This window comes from Cydia strobilella, chromosome Z, assembly GCF_947568885.1.
Source record: "Cydia strobilella chromosome Z, ilCydStro3.1, whole genome shotgun sequence".
Taxonomy (NCBI): Eukaryota; Metazoa; Arthropoda; class Insecta; order Lepidoptera; family Tortricidae; genus Cydia; species Cydia strobilella.
Genome location: NC_086068.1, coordinates 42777205 through 42792096, shown reverse-complemented (window position 1 = coordinate 42792096; position 14892 = coordinate 42777205). Strand labels below are relative to the sequence as shown.

The 14892-nt window shown below is 40.4% G+C and overlaps 1 protein-coding gene across 1 annotated transcript in view; it reads right to left on the bottom strand.

Annotated features, from left to right (window-relative positions):
* Positions 1–14892, bottom strand: part of LOC134754968 (coiled-coil domain-containing protein 39) — an 82612-nt gene that overhangs the window by 26003 nt on the left and 41717 nt on the right. The window contains exons 14-15 of the mRNA XM_063691463.1: positions 11845–12039; positions 11031–11170 (exon numbers count right to left, since the gene is read on the bottom strand). Of these exons, the coding sequence (XP_063547533.1) occupies positions 11031–11170; positions 11845–12039 (335 nt within the window). The remainder of the gene's footprint in view (positions 1–11030; positions 11171–11844; positions 12040–14892) is intronic.

Here is a 14892-nt window from a genome sequence, read left to right as displayed (position 1 = left end):
ATATTTATTTAAAGAGTGCGCTAAACATACTTTTAAGTATACAGATACCAACACTATTCCACAAAAAAATAAAACCTGAAAATTTGCGAAAGTGACGCCATCTAGCGGGGTTTAAGCTTTGGGTAACCTAGTCGAACCACCTTAATGGAAAGTAAGCATTGAGTGCTGACGAGTTGCAGCTGAAGAAGGTGATAACTTTGCAATATCACCGTATTGTTCGTCAGACAAACGTATTTGTCTTGACGAATTACGATACGTCCACTTCATCAAATACGTTGGTCTGACGAACAATACGGTGATATTTCAAAGTAACTACCTTCTTCAGCTGCAGCTCGTCAGCATTCAATGCGTACTTTCCAATAAGTTCAATTAATGCGAGGAAGGAAGGAGTCACCAGCCACAGTCGATATTAAAAATAGTAACATGTAGCTGCAAGAAAGGCTGCGGAAAGAGATGTGGATGTGTCAAAGCTGCGTGGCTCCACCATTTGCAAATATTGTCAGGGCCTTAGTTGCTTCAACAAACCTCTAGAAGTCTAGAAGATAATGGTGACGACACTGATGTGCTTTAGATAATAAGTATATAGTATTTAAACGCATTTCTTGGGTTATATTTTAAACATTATTATTTTCCGAGCACTAAACGTTTCATTTTAGTTAATGGCCGATTTTTAATTAACTTTGGCGCACCATAGCATGAAAACTATAACTCGTATCAGAATGAATGTAAGTACTTATTTGTAGGAAATTTATTAATAAATAATTTAGTCTGACCATTTTATCGTATCTTGCATCGTTTTCCTGAAAATTGAGAAAATCTGTAAAATGGGACACTTTTCAAAGGGGGAGGGGTTAAGCCGAAGGTGGGGGGGAGACTAGTGTATTATAATGTACTCACCTACACGTATAACACAGCAGCAGTAAAACAAAATTATAAATTTTGCCGTCTTGCCCATACATTTCGTAAAATTACCCCTTCGTCACTGTTATAGCGCAGTGACAACAATATGATCAATGCCACCAAAATAGTAACTGTAAGCTGTGTGTGTTTACGTTGTGACTCGGGCACTTTACTTTCGTATGTCCGGATGTTCGCCTCTACAGGTCACAATTCTCAACCGATTCTCGTGGAATTTTGTAATCAGATTCTATGATTAAATAGTTTATTTTTTATGTCGATCCGGTTTTTGGAAATTTTCATGACGGAGTCATGTTAGCTCGCGCCTAAACAAATAGTCGATATCATAAGTTTTTTTTTCTTTTTGAGACATGTTTACACTAAATGTAAATGGCAAAAAAAGCAGAAAATTTGTATGACTGGTTTAGGCGGCATTTAGATATGTACTGTTAGAAGTATTAGAACAAATGAAATTATTTACAGAAAATACTTTAATTTGTTTTTATTTTAAGTAAAAACACTACTATATTAATTATAAACTGAAATAAATGTCATATACTAAGAAAAAATGACTAAGGCCTCCAGTGCCCCAGGCTGGAATCGAACCAGCGTCCTCTGCTATCGCGGCAGGTGCCTGTGCATGCCTGTGCAAATAAAAACAAATTAAAGAATTTTCTGTAAATAATTTAATTTGTTCTAATACTTCTAACAGTATTGATTGGCAGCGCCATCTCTCTCGCTAGCTCGAAATCACATGGATGATTCAGTTAGAAGGTCGAACCATACTGTTCACCTTAGGGATGGCCAGGGGGCGCCTTAGCCTTCAGTAACAAGTGCATATACTTGGAAAAAATTTCGACCTATGCCGCTGTGGCCCAGTGGCCGAATGGCACAGGCACCTGCCGCGATAGCAGAGGACGCTGGTTCGATTCCAGCCTGGGGCACTGGAGGCCTTCGTCATTTTTTCTTAGTATATGACATTTATTTCAGTTTATTTAGATATGTAGTTTTTACTAGAGAATAAGTAGCCAAATTTCGTCAGCTTAGCTAAGAGCTATCATGGCGTAGTTTGCAAACATTCGCTTTGGAATGGAAGGTCCGCGGTTCGATCCCCAGTAATGGTATGTGCTGGGACAACTTTTTGTATATTTTTTACACTTAAATTTCGTATTGGTATTTTTTTAATTAAAAATTTCGTATTGTTGTTGATCAAACGCGGGCTTAGCGTATTCGTTTCATTTTTACAAGCTTTTATTTAACGAACGAAGCGTTATTAAAAAACCGGCCAAGTGCGAGTCGGACTCGCCCACCGAGGGTTCCGTACTTTTTAGTATTTGTTGTTATAGCAGCAACAGAAATACATCGTCTGTGAAAAATATTTACTATGGGCTTTGGAGATGATCAATCTTGTTAATTGACAATGTAGCAGAACCTATGTAAGGTTACGGAATATACACCTACCCAGTAACATGACCATCATCATCATCATGGTGGCCTTTTGGTGATCCAATCTTGGATGTAGTCCTCTTCCCAGAATGGAGTGGAGTAACATGATAGAATAGACGAAATATTTTTTCAACTATTGAGCTGAGCTGAGCCGATGGTGTGGCTTAGACGTGTGCGCCGCGCCGGCGCGCCGCCGCCGCCGATAAATGATCGGCGTGAAATCGGCGTGACCTTGAGTGTTGTTAATTAGCTATTCCAAGTTGGTATTTGAATTACAATATGGATCAGATATACGTCAATTATTAATTAAATAAATCAGAAGAGCCAGTTGCACAAACTGTTTCACACACCGATTAAAGTAACTGAGTAATCCTCAGTATTCAGCGTCAAGAAAGATGAGATAGCGATAGGTATATGAAGTAGGATTTTTTCTTCTTAATTGTGAATTCACATTGTCTCACATACGAAGGCAGAATGACAAGACTTACGAGTTTCGAGCAACGAAAACACAGGGCTCATGTAGACATGTACCATGGGACCTCAAGGTGGAATAGAAAAGGAAAACTAACTGGCTAATATTGCGACCCATCCTTGCTTATTTGCTTGCGCCTTAAACTGTATTTAAGTCCAGCAAAAATCTGGAAATAATGATGTGCGAATACTCTCGAAAAAAAATCAAGAGAAAGAGAGAGACAGAGTGACAACACTGTAGATTCGCATGCCCTACGGAAATGTGCAAGCTATAAATAGGTGAAGCAACACTTTCTTATCACTCGTTGCTATGGTTACAGTCACCTGGGTCACTGGGGCTTTCAATTAACCAAACATTTTTGTAGTAGTTACTAGTTATAAGCGTATACGCCTTTCCATAATGGGCCATAACAAGAATGAATGATAATATAATATGACTTGGTACAAAAGTTCTTGTAACAAACTGTGCTACTATTGTCGCCTGCCTGACGGGAATAACAACAGCAAATACATCAAAATGGCGGCTCTTCTAAAGAAAATTGAAGATAAAAGTTCTAGAGTTCAACCGTTCCAAGAAAAAAGTAATGGTAGTAGACAGGGCAAATATTCTCCCAGTTACCAAAGCACTCGGCGATTACCAAAAAGCGAGCTAGTTTGTATATCTTGGGTTGATAACCAGTGCCGAACTGCCGATGGTTGCACCGCCGAGATATGCCGCAGAGCTGGCATGGCTAAGAGTGCTATGGCTAACCTCGAAAAGATTTGGAAGAACAGAGGTATTCGACGTGCAAATAAAGTGCGCTTGCGTGCTCTCGTCTTTTCAATATTCCAATATGGTACCGAAACGTGGAGTCTCAAAAAGTGGGAAGTGGCAAAGGATGGTGCTTTTGAGATGTGGTGTTGACGAAGACTGCTGCTTATACCTTGGACAGCTAGAAAAGAAAACCCCAAACTCTGAGAGCTCAATATCGCCACTCACCTCTTCACAACATGCCATGGGCGAGCCCTTAGATTCCTCGGACATATCATGCAGTTTTTAACGTATGATATGGAGAAACAAACGTGCTCGAGTTGGAGCATGTGTGAGAAGGTCGAACGCAATGAAGAGGTCGGCTTGCGGCAGTCTGCACCGTGCAGTCCACACGGCTTATGACCGCGCGAAATGGAGACAAATTACATGTGATCGCGATCCTCAGCAATGAGAAAACGAGAAAGAAGATACGTCTCAGTAAGCCTGGTGCTTGTACGACAAGAAAACCGTTAAAAGGAAGCCATAGCAGCCCACTATATCTAACAAATTTCAAGGATTTTGGAGTCTGTTTTGTTAAAGTCCGTCAATACGATAAACCACGGAAATCATGAGAAAATGGAGTTACAGATCGGATCGTAGGTCATTGGGACCAGGTAACCCCTTAATCCAAGTTACTAGGAAAATCAAGTTATTATACCTGTAGGCGACGGAACCACCAACCTCTATGCTGCACGCGTGCTGGCAGCCTGGCCGGTACGGATGCCGCTGCCAGCGCGCGTCTTTTGTTTATATGTAGAAATTTCCTCCTGTCAATGAGCGACAAATGTTTCGTTTTGTATTTTTATGTGTAAATAGCTTGTTGTTTGTAAATATTCTGTGAGTTTTCTTGTGATTGTGTAAATAAAGTGTAAAGTGTACAGCCAAAGTTTTACGCATTTTATTCATTATCGGCGGCCCGACAACCTATAAAGTGGTCACTTCGAACCGGGTTAGAACCACGTATGCTGCTATGGTGAATACACAATGTGCTACGCGTAAAGAACAAATAAGGTGCAGTATATAGTACATCAACGTCTACACTGCAGTCGCAGGCACATATTTAAGATATGACTTTTGAAGTTATCATTATCGGTCGGGCGGAACGACTGCCGTCGTCTCATCGTGCGAGCGACGTTACTCCGCCGCCTTTACCACCTCACTGTATGAGTAATTCTAAAGCATCATCTGTACTAACCAAACGAAGACAGCTGCAATTGGAGGCGGCTAAGGAAAAGGCAAGAATACAAATAGCGCTTATTGACAAACAGCTAGAGGTCGATTTAGCTGAACTAAATGTGAAATACAGTCCACTCAAGTCACGCGCGCGCTCTACAAGCCAAAGATGGCTCGATCAGCCGCAGCGGGAACAACTGAAGGAGCAGTCAGACCACGATACTGGTAACAAAACGGTCGGGCTGCGCCAATCGGCGGCTGCTGCCGTCCCTCTCGCCGCCGGCACTGATGTGTCGTTATTGAATGCGTGTAACATTATTGGCGCCGACTCTCCTGCCACCGACTCTCCTGCCGCTGACGCTGATGCTTCGCTTCTGAGCTGCACGGGCAACGTTTTGCCTACCGCCTCAACACAGACCTACGATTTACAGTCTAGCCACGATTGTGTTTACACGGCTGGACTGCATCAAACGTCGTCTGCGGTTGATACATCTAGCACCACTCCTGAGCGCTTGAGTGCGCTTACCGTTTCGACCGCCTACAAGAATCAGTCTGGCCACGACTGTGATTATTCGGCCAGACTGCACCAGTTGTCGGTTGCTTTTGACACTCCAGCTGGCGAGGAGCAAATTGATAACCAGCCGTCAATAGTTTCCGCGGATACAGATGCAATACAAGTGATCGCTACGAAATGTTCAGTATCCGCCTTTGTTTGCAACAAAATGAATACAGAGCCTGACGGAGCGACGTTACTGAAACTGACGCTGATAGTAGCACCGATGACTGCACATACTCGTTCACTTATTAACCACTACGCGTCTACGGCATCAATGTTTAGTCGCGAGCTCGGCACCCGCAGCGATCTGCGTGTTCACTCATGACGTTCACGCATGTTGGCTGCGCGTACAAATGTTTTGGTGGTGAACAAGAGTGTAACACGACTGTGACTATTGTGAGTGACGCAGGTGTAAAGTGTATTAAGGTGTGTAGTGGTTTGTATATTAAGCGAGTTAAATTCGGCGGAGCAAGCAAATGTAAAATGTAACAAAAATTCTCACATTGGAGAGCTTGCGATTCTTGCGAACCAATTGTCTAGCGACGCGATGCTGCTGGGCCACAAATGTGATTTTTATAGGCCTTTCGAAACATGTTTATGTTCATCTGATGAGTCGTTCCCTGCTCGTTCTCCCCAAAGCTGGAGAGCACACAAAGTGGCAAGTGACTCGCTCACGTTGAGCCTGACCGTGTCGCACATAACGCGGAAACGTGTTCCTCCTGATAAGCCCCATATTATTGGTATGGGGCACAGTCTTGGCTAGAGTGCCCATACCCATTGTCCTTGGACTCCACACTCGCTGCACGATACTGCAGACCACAGAGTCCAGAGTCCAACGTGAGATTATTGTAGCCATTTGTAGTGAATGTTCCCAGCGGCAGACAGCTTAAGTGTGCACATGGCCGTATGGTATGGTTTTGAGTGCTGAGCCAGCACTAGGGTGGGGAATGTAGGCGACGGAACCACCAACCTCTATGCTGCACGCGTGCTGGCAGCCTGGCCGGTACGGATGCCGCTGCCAGCGCGCGTCTTTTGTTTATATGTAGAAATTTCCTCCTGTCAATGAGCGACAAATGTTTCGTTTTGTATTTTTATGTGTAAATAGCTTGTTGTTTGTAAATATTCTGTGAGTTTTCTTGTGTGATTGTGTAAATAAAGTGTAATATATACTGTACAGCCAAAGTTTTACGCATTTTATTCATTATCGGCGGCCCGACAACCTATAATACCTATCCTATATTATTCATTTACAAATCCTATTTTACTCACAGCCTATTCAAAACTATACTTAGTTCACTGGAATCACTGGCCAGCAACCTGGATTGGTCAAACTTTCAAGAAAAACAACAAATTAACGATTTTTCTTACGAAACCTGAAAGTCAAGGTCACGCCGATTTCACACCGAAAATACGCCGCCGCCGCCAATTTTTTGGCAAACGCCGCCGCCGATCATTTTTTAATCGGCGCACACGTCTAGTGGCTAATAGTAGTCACACCATCTGGTCTGTTACGACTAAATTTAAAACATATATGTAAATTTATATAAATTTCTAGGTAAATCGGAGACATCTACACTTAGGAGCAAAAAAATCGACTCAAATCTGTGTTGGATTTAAAAACGAAATATCTCCGAAACTAATTCGCATGATCTTAAAGTAATAGTACCATTAAAAAGCTGCTAAATTTACCTTTTTAAAAAACACAAAATTCCTGAAGTATTATTTCAGATACTGAAATCTGAGCGATTTTAGCAAAATGAGGTAAAATCACGTTCAATTAAATTCCTGAAAATGGGAATGCAATTTCGTAGAGAGAAAACCATTTAATTTTTCCTGTTTAATATTTTGTATTTCCGCCCCGGGCCTTCTTGACGCATGCAATCCGGTTCTTCATGGATCTTATCAGCTTCCTGATGGTATCCTGTGGACAAGCTTCCCATTCCTCGACCAAAGCCTCTTTCAGGGCCAAAATCGTGTCAGGAGCGGGATCCCGGGCTCGAACCTTCCTTTTTAGATAATCCCACAAGTGATCGATGGGGTTCAAGTCCGGACTCAGAGGTGGCCATGCAAGGGTGGGGATGCCAACCTCAGCAAGGTATGCCCGCGTGACTCGTGCGGTATGACAAGGGGCGTTATCTTGCAAGAGATGGAACCCCTCCTCATAAAATCCTGCATAGGGGACGACATGACCTTGCAGGATATCTGTGATGTAACGATCTGCGTTCAAACCACCTCCGCGGCCCCCACCAGGAATGAAAACCAGCTCGGTCCTCCCCTCCATGGATATCCCCGCCCACATCATGACGGATCCCCCTCCGTAGGCGACCGTCTCGGAGATGCAGCACTGCGCAAATCGTTCTCCAGGTCTTCGGTACACCCGTCTTCTTCTGTTACTGCCATGGAGACACACCCTGCACTCATCGCTGAAGAGTACGCGGCTCCATTGTTCGTACGTCCAATTTTTGTAAGTGGTTACGAAATCCATACGAGCGTCCCGGTGCCTCCCTGTCAGTTTGGGCCCTGTGGCAGGCCTTTTTGGGGTAACAATAATACTGCAATTTCATTTTCACATCACCTATTCGAAAAGGGAACTTTTCTTCCCTGCTAGGAGGGATCAAAGTGGCACTTTTCTGTTCAAGGACATTTTGTTGCCAGTATGAAATATTGACACAAAGACATATGAAATTAGTATGCATATAATCGATTACATTTTCTTTATAATCGATTACGTGCATACAATTATTCTAACTTAAATAATATTTTGTTGTAATTGTAAACAATAAATGTAATTAGCGTATTTTAAATTAATTAATTAGCGTAATATTTACAAAGAAACGTAAAAAAACATTAGTTTAATAATTTAATTTTTGTTTTGACATTTTAGGTCTCCTTAAACGCAGCCATACTTGTCTATGCAATTTAAAAAGTTTATATTTAAAAAGTTTTGTACAAATATTTCACAAAGCATAATTAAGCGGTTCTGTATTGAGTATAAATTTGTAAATACTTAGTTTAAATCAATAACTTTATAATAATAAATATAAGTGATATCAGTCTTCATAGTGTTCTTCCAAAGATTTGGTTCAAAGGGGTAAGAGCTAATTTGTTACCAGAAAAATCTACAAAAATAATGTACTTGATTTTCATTGTATAATTTTAGATGTTTGCTGCTGTCTGAAAAGATATTAGGTACATAATTATGAGCTGAAAATATCGATACGGACAATGTGCCAGAAGTATGTACCTATACCAAAGATAGATATAACTCCGTAATAGATGGATACAGTCTAAGGAAAAAACGTGCCTCGAAAATCAAGAAAATTTGATTCTCGTTCAGAGGGCGCTACTAGTTTTGGCCTACAGTCGTATAGATGGCGTTGACGGTTTCGTTTGTTATTTAACAATTTTAACGCATATCAGTGAAAGAACATGGGTCAAAATCATCAAAATAATTAATGCAAATAAAAAAAATCATTTGTCTATATTTAAATACATTTTATCGTATTTTTACAAATCTTCAATTTTAGGTTTAAAGTGTGTCGACAGATGGCAGTAAATTTACTGGGGTTACAAAATTTACTATGACAGTACCGCTCTAGTATAAGTTACTCTATGCCTATACTAACACGTGTATACATATTTTTAGCACTTTGTCCGTATCGATCTTTGCTTCAATATAACAACGCTTTCAGAGTGCTGATAGGGCTGCCCAAATTCTGTAGTGCATCGGGGATGTTCGCGGAGGCGCGAGTAGACTGCTTCTACACCACCATGTATATGCGCAAGCGAGCTACATCCCTTGTGCGCAGAGTGAGGGCCAGCTCCAACAGCATTCTGAGAATGTTAGCAGACAGAATTGATTGCCTGTATCTGAATAACTGCTGCTTGATAAATAAATGTATAGTTATAGTATAGTTATAGTTATTAAGGATAGTTATGTATATAGTTCTAACACTTAGATAAGATTATTTAAATTTAAGGTAATTACTAACCCAATGATCCCCGATGGTCTTAAATAAAGAACTTTATTTATTATTTATATTTATTTGCTTAAAATAATAATGTTTTGAATATATGTATGTAATTTCCTCATAGGTGATGTGAAAAGCAGTATGTGTCACATGGTAGCAAAATTATTTTCACCTTGGGCGTTAACACTTGAATCCCTCACTACGCTCAAGATTCTATGTTAGAATCCCTCGCTTCGTTTAGGATTCAATTGTACGCCCTCGCCGTAAATATGTAATTTTGCTCCCTTGTGACACAATCTACTATTTCACTGAAATATTCAACGTTTTTAGAAAAATTGAAAAAAAAACTAAAAAATGTGACGAGTCGATTTTTTTGCTCCCGAGTGTATTACGCGAATTACGAGAGAAGGTTGTACCTCCTGAGGTTTTATGCAAACCAAAAATAGAAAAGAAGATGCAATTAGACGATTTTGACCTATGTGTGATACGTTAGAAAATAAATAAATAAAAGTAGATGTAAGTCACACGAGTTGCCAATCCACATTGTTCAGACTATACTGAACTGTTGCCATATAAATGAGAATAATAGCGCCCTCTTGACAATGATCATATATTCCTGGTCAGGCTTTACCTTGCCATAAATTTCCATTTTAAGTGACAAATAATTAGTCCACCATAGGTGCCATTACGCAAAAACAGCTGTTTTTGTAAATTTTTGTCGGTATGACTCATGACCTCTCTGTAAGATTTTGTGACTCAGCGGGCCGACATGGTCTTTAACCGCTCTCTCCCAGGAAACTAGCTAATGCTGGAAAGTTTACCTGAACCAGACTTTTTTGTAAATTTTTGTCGGTATGACTCATGACCTCTCTGTAAGATTTTGTGACTCAGCGGGCCGACATGGTCTTTAACCGCTCTCTCCCAGGAAACTAGCTAATGCTGGAATGTTTACCTGAACCAGACTTTCTAGTAGTAGTTTTTTTTTAAACAAAAAGGATGTAAAAATATTATAAACATACCTTCACCTCTAACCCGCTTCTACAAAATGTTCCACTATCTTAGCTTTCGGCCATAGGGAAATAGTACTGGAGAAATTACATTCAGTTTCGCGATGGCGTTCTTATAGATTGACCACAATTTCAAGAGAAAGAATACAATGCCCATGAAACTTACCGTATTAATTGACAGATATATAGACTTTAAATTGGCAGTTGGATATAATTCCAGTTTAATTTTTTGTTTACTTTTTACATGTTCAAAACTTTGTCTCCGCATACGTTATAAGCTATCGGTGAAAATCACGACGCCTATGAGTGTCCGATCATCTAATCTAACCGTAACTTTTTGTTTTTTTTTGTTCGAAAATATCTATCAAAATATCTTTTTTGCTTTTTTCTATGTAATGTTAAAAACAAATCTTCTGTTCCATACGCAAATAAATTAAAATTATTGAAATATTTGTATTACTTAAAAAAATATTTTATTTTGATACTTAATACGAAGCTGTAAGTATTAGTAAGTATATTCATACTAATTTGTTGTATAGTCTAGGTCATTACATAGTCCTTTATGTGAAATAATAATAGTCTACAACAACATACCGCCTCGCCTCTTCTTAGGCTGGTTTATGCGGTTCTCCCCCGCAGTCCTCCGTGAGCGCGCCTGCACGCTGAACATGTCGCGACGTGTCTCCACCACACTCGTCTACAACAAGCTCCTGCCTCACCTCTTCTTGAGCTGGTCTATGCGGTTCTCTCGCTCTTTGATCACGCCGCGCAGCTTCCCACAGTCCTCCGTGAGCGCACGCACCTGCACGCTGAACATGTCGCGACGCGCCATGATTTCCACCAAGCGTTCGTTCATCGCCTGACACAAAAAAAGAAAGCGTTTATATTTATTCAGGCAACACATCATTACATTACATAAATAAGTACATAACAGGAATATAAAAGAGGAAGTATACAAAACAAGCAGATAAAGATGTGAGGCATATGGTCGCCACTCAGCAATGTCGTACTCACAAAACGAGAAAGCAGCGCTTTCTCCAACGCGCAACTTTCTTCCTACCGCTGTAATTTTCCATAAAAAAAGGAATATCCGCAAGCGCTCTGATGGCGTCGAATCACGTCAATTTTTGCCGCTTAAAAAAAGATGCGTGCGCGACTCGCAGCCGCGTTAGCGAAGCACGACATGACCACTGTCAATAAATTCAATAATACCCACCAAGGCCCACGACAAAGAACAATTAGTCGCAATGAGAACGGACGCGCATATCTGCGTTGCACGCGCATTCGTCCAGGCTAGTGAGTGCGCCAGAGCCGCGTCAGCACCACCTCGACGTGCCTCACGCACTTCCCACTGGCCCAACAAGATCCACAACAAAGAGCTAGTAACAAAGAGAATGCACCGCGTCGTGCCGCGGCCATTGCGTGTCGGCGTTGCAAGCGCGGACGTCGCGTCGAGGCTAGCCAGCCAGCGTGGGAGAAGTCAAACGCGCGCCACACCCACCTCCAACAAGGGCCGCAACAAAGAGAACTCACAGCATCGAGCCGCAGTCGCTGCGTGTCGGCGTTGTACGCGCGGTCGTCGAGGCTAGCGAGTGCGCGAGACGCGTGCTCGACTCGCAGCCGCGTGAGCGCTTCTTCGACGCGTTCGCGACGCCACTCGACGCGCGACGCACGCAAGTCTTTCTCGCCGCCTTCTACGTTCAACAATGATGTGCGCAGACGGCTTTGCTGAAACATAAAAACATATCGTTTAACTGGTTTCCTATAGAAAATAGTTATTTGTGCAACAAGAGAGGAAAGTTGGTTTTTCTTGCGAGTGTTTATTTTGAGTCCCGAGAAAGCGAAAGATTCTATAATTGAATCACGAGCGAAGAGAGTGATTCTAAGTTAGAATCTTTCGCTTTCTCGGGACTCAAAAACACGAGATGTAAAATGCTCTCGTGTTGCACACATAATTTTTCACCTCAGTAGTGAGAACATATTAAAGGTTAAAATGTATTTCGAATTACACGGAATAATACAGAAAAAAATGAAGTGGCAGTTCATGGCCTTCACTAAATTAAAAAGCTCCTCCCTGGAATGACGAATGTAGGCTTTTTCGAGCTGCAGAGGTGAAAATTCAATTACTTCATAGCAGGTATAAAATCGCAACGAAAATAAGCTGAAAGAATGAGGTAAAACATTTTTATCTACGCACATATCGTTAGTGCTCTAAAATGCGTTCAGAAACCTTAGGAAATGACCAGCATTATTACAACCAATTTTACTATGAGAACTTTCTTATCTGTGGTAGTAGGTAAAATCTGTACTTTAATGTTGTTACATTATAGATTTTTGTAAGGTTATGAGTTTAAATTTGGAACAGCTGTCGAAACTCAAGTGGGTCTTTATTCTAGTATCCATAGATATTAAAACAGTTGTCGATACGAAACGTCAACTCAGTATGTTTTTTTTAATATAAACCGCACGACATCAGATCTATCTGATCTGTCATGGGACTTCAGTCATTCATTCATTTATTTATTTCTATAACAATATGATATAGTGTTAGAATAATCTTACAAACTAATACATGCACATAAATAATAGCGGGACATGTCAATAAATAAAATTCCAAAAATACACTTAAAACAAAAAACGAAAAAAAATACAAAGTAGGTAATAAAAATGTCATCATTAATGTGTAAAGTTACATAAGATAATTTTGTAAAAACAGTTAAATTGCAAATATTTCGTCAATACTGTAAAAGCACCCCCTCAATAAAAATATCTTCAATTGCTTATTAAATTTTTTATAATCTGTAATCACCTTTAGATTTGTAGGTAGCTGATTAAAAATTCGAATAGCTTGGTATCTTACACCATGCCTTGCTACTTGTTGTTTAGGACAGAAGAAGTGCTTTATGTTTTTTGTTCGTGTTTGAAAGCGCAACTCCTGCTCCGCAGAAGACTCAAAATTAGCAATGTTTTTCACAAAGTCAGTTAACAAAACGAGCACGTATAACGAAGGAGCTGTCAAGATACCTAACCTTGAGAAGTGATCACGGCAAGATGCCCATTGTGGTATGCGCATTATTGTTCGGATTGCTCTTTTTTGTACTACCATGGCTCTATTTATATTGTATTTGAGGCTGTTTCCCCAAAGTTTGATGCTGTACCTTAGCCTGGACTCCACTAGCGCATAGTACACTACTTTTAGCTGTTCAATCGAGAGTTCCTCCCTTAGGCTTCTAAACGCGTAGCAGGCTGATAGGATTGTGTTTTCTACAATCTCTAACTCCGGTTTCCAGTTTAGTTCAGCATCAATACGAATACCAAGAAATTTAACAACATCTACAATATCTATTGGTATTCCATCTATGATTACTTCTAGCTTGTCAGTTTTTTTTGTGTTGTTTTTGAAAAGCATTACATTTGTTTTTCTAGTGTTTAGACTCAAATTATTTACATTGAACCAGTACTGGAATGCCGCAAACGCCTCCTGTATTAGTTTGCTAAGGTCATTCATACTATCGGCAGATATAATTCCACTAGTGTCATCAGCAAACAAAGTTAATTGGAAATCAGGTATTGTTTTATCTATATAGTCAACTAGGTCATTTGTAAACAAAATGAACAGCAGAGGCCCCAAAATCGAACCTTGCGGGATGCCCCTCTTAACGCTAACATAATGAGATCTAACCGCACTCTCGAGGTCGTTGTCAAGGTTTTTTATCTACAAATTGCTTACGGTTTTTGAGATAACTATTTAGCAGTCTAGCAACATTACCCCTTACACCGTTGAACTCAATTTTTTTGTAAGGATCTCATGGTCCACCGTATCAAATGCGGAGCTGAGATCGAGGAAAAGGCCTGCAACTCTTTTTGTGTTGTGAAGTTTTGATATAACGTCATCCACAAAGCAATCGACCGCGTCTGTGGTGGACCTATTTTTCTGAAACCCAAACTGTCTAGGGTTGATAACAGCGTTTTCTTTCAAATGTTTCAAGAGGCGGGAATTAATTAGCTTTTCAAATTTTTTTGATAAAGTTGGTAGAAGGGATATCGGCCGATAATTTTTTGGGTCTGTTTTACTACCTTTCTTATGAACTGGCAAGACTCTGGCAACTTTCAGTTGATCTGGAAACACGCCATGATCGAAGCATTTATTGAATAGGTACGTAAGTGGGCCCATGAGTATGTCATTGCATCTTAGTACAGCGGCCAGAGGGCCTAATACACCATTCGATGTGACTGGACAGTATACTACCGACAAGTGGTATCGTTGTGTTCGGTAGAGTCTACTGATTACGAAATAACAACTTGTCACTTTCTAAGAGTGTGGGGGGGGGGGGGGGATAACTGTGACGTCACAAAATCGGCAGTACAAAGTTTTTAACTTTTTCTTTTAAACATACCATGTGGGGTACCAAATGAAAGGGCTTTGTGAGTAGATTACAAATATATAACATAGTCTAACATTTTCACTACTTAGTCTAACAAACTATTAGAAAACGCTCAAAAATTTAACAATCCTGAGTTGATTTTGAACTGCTCTAAATTGAAAATGGGTGAATGGATTAGTCCAAAATTTATATACAA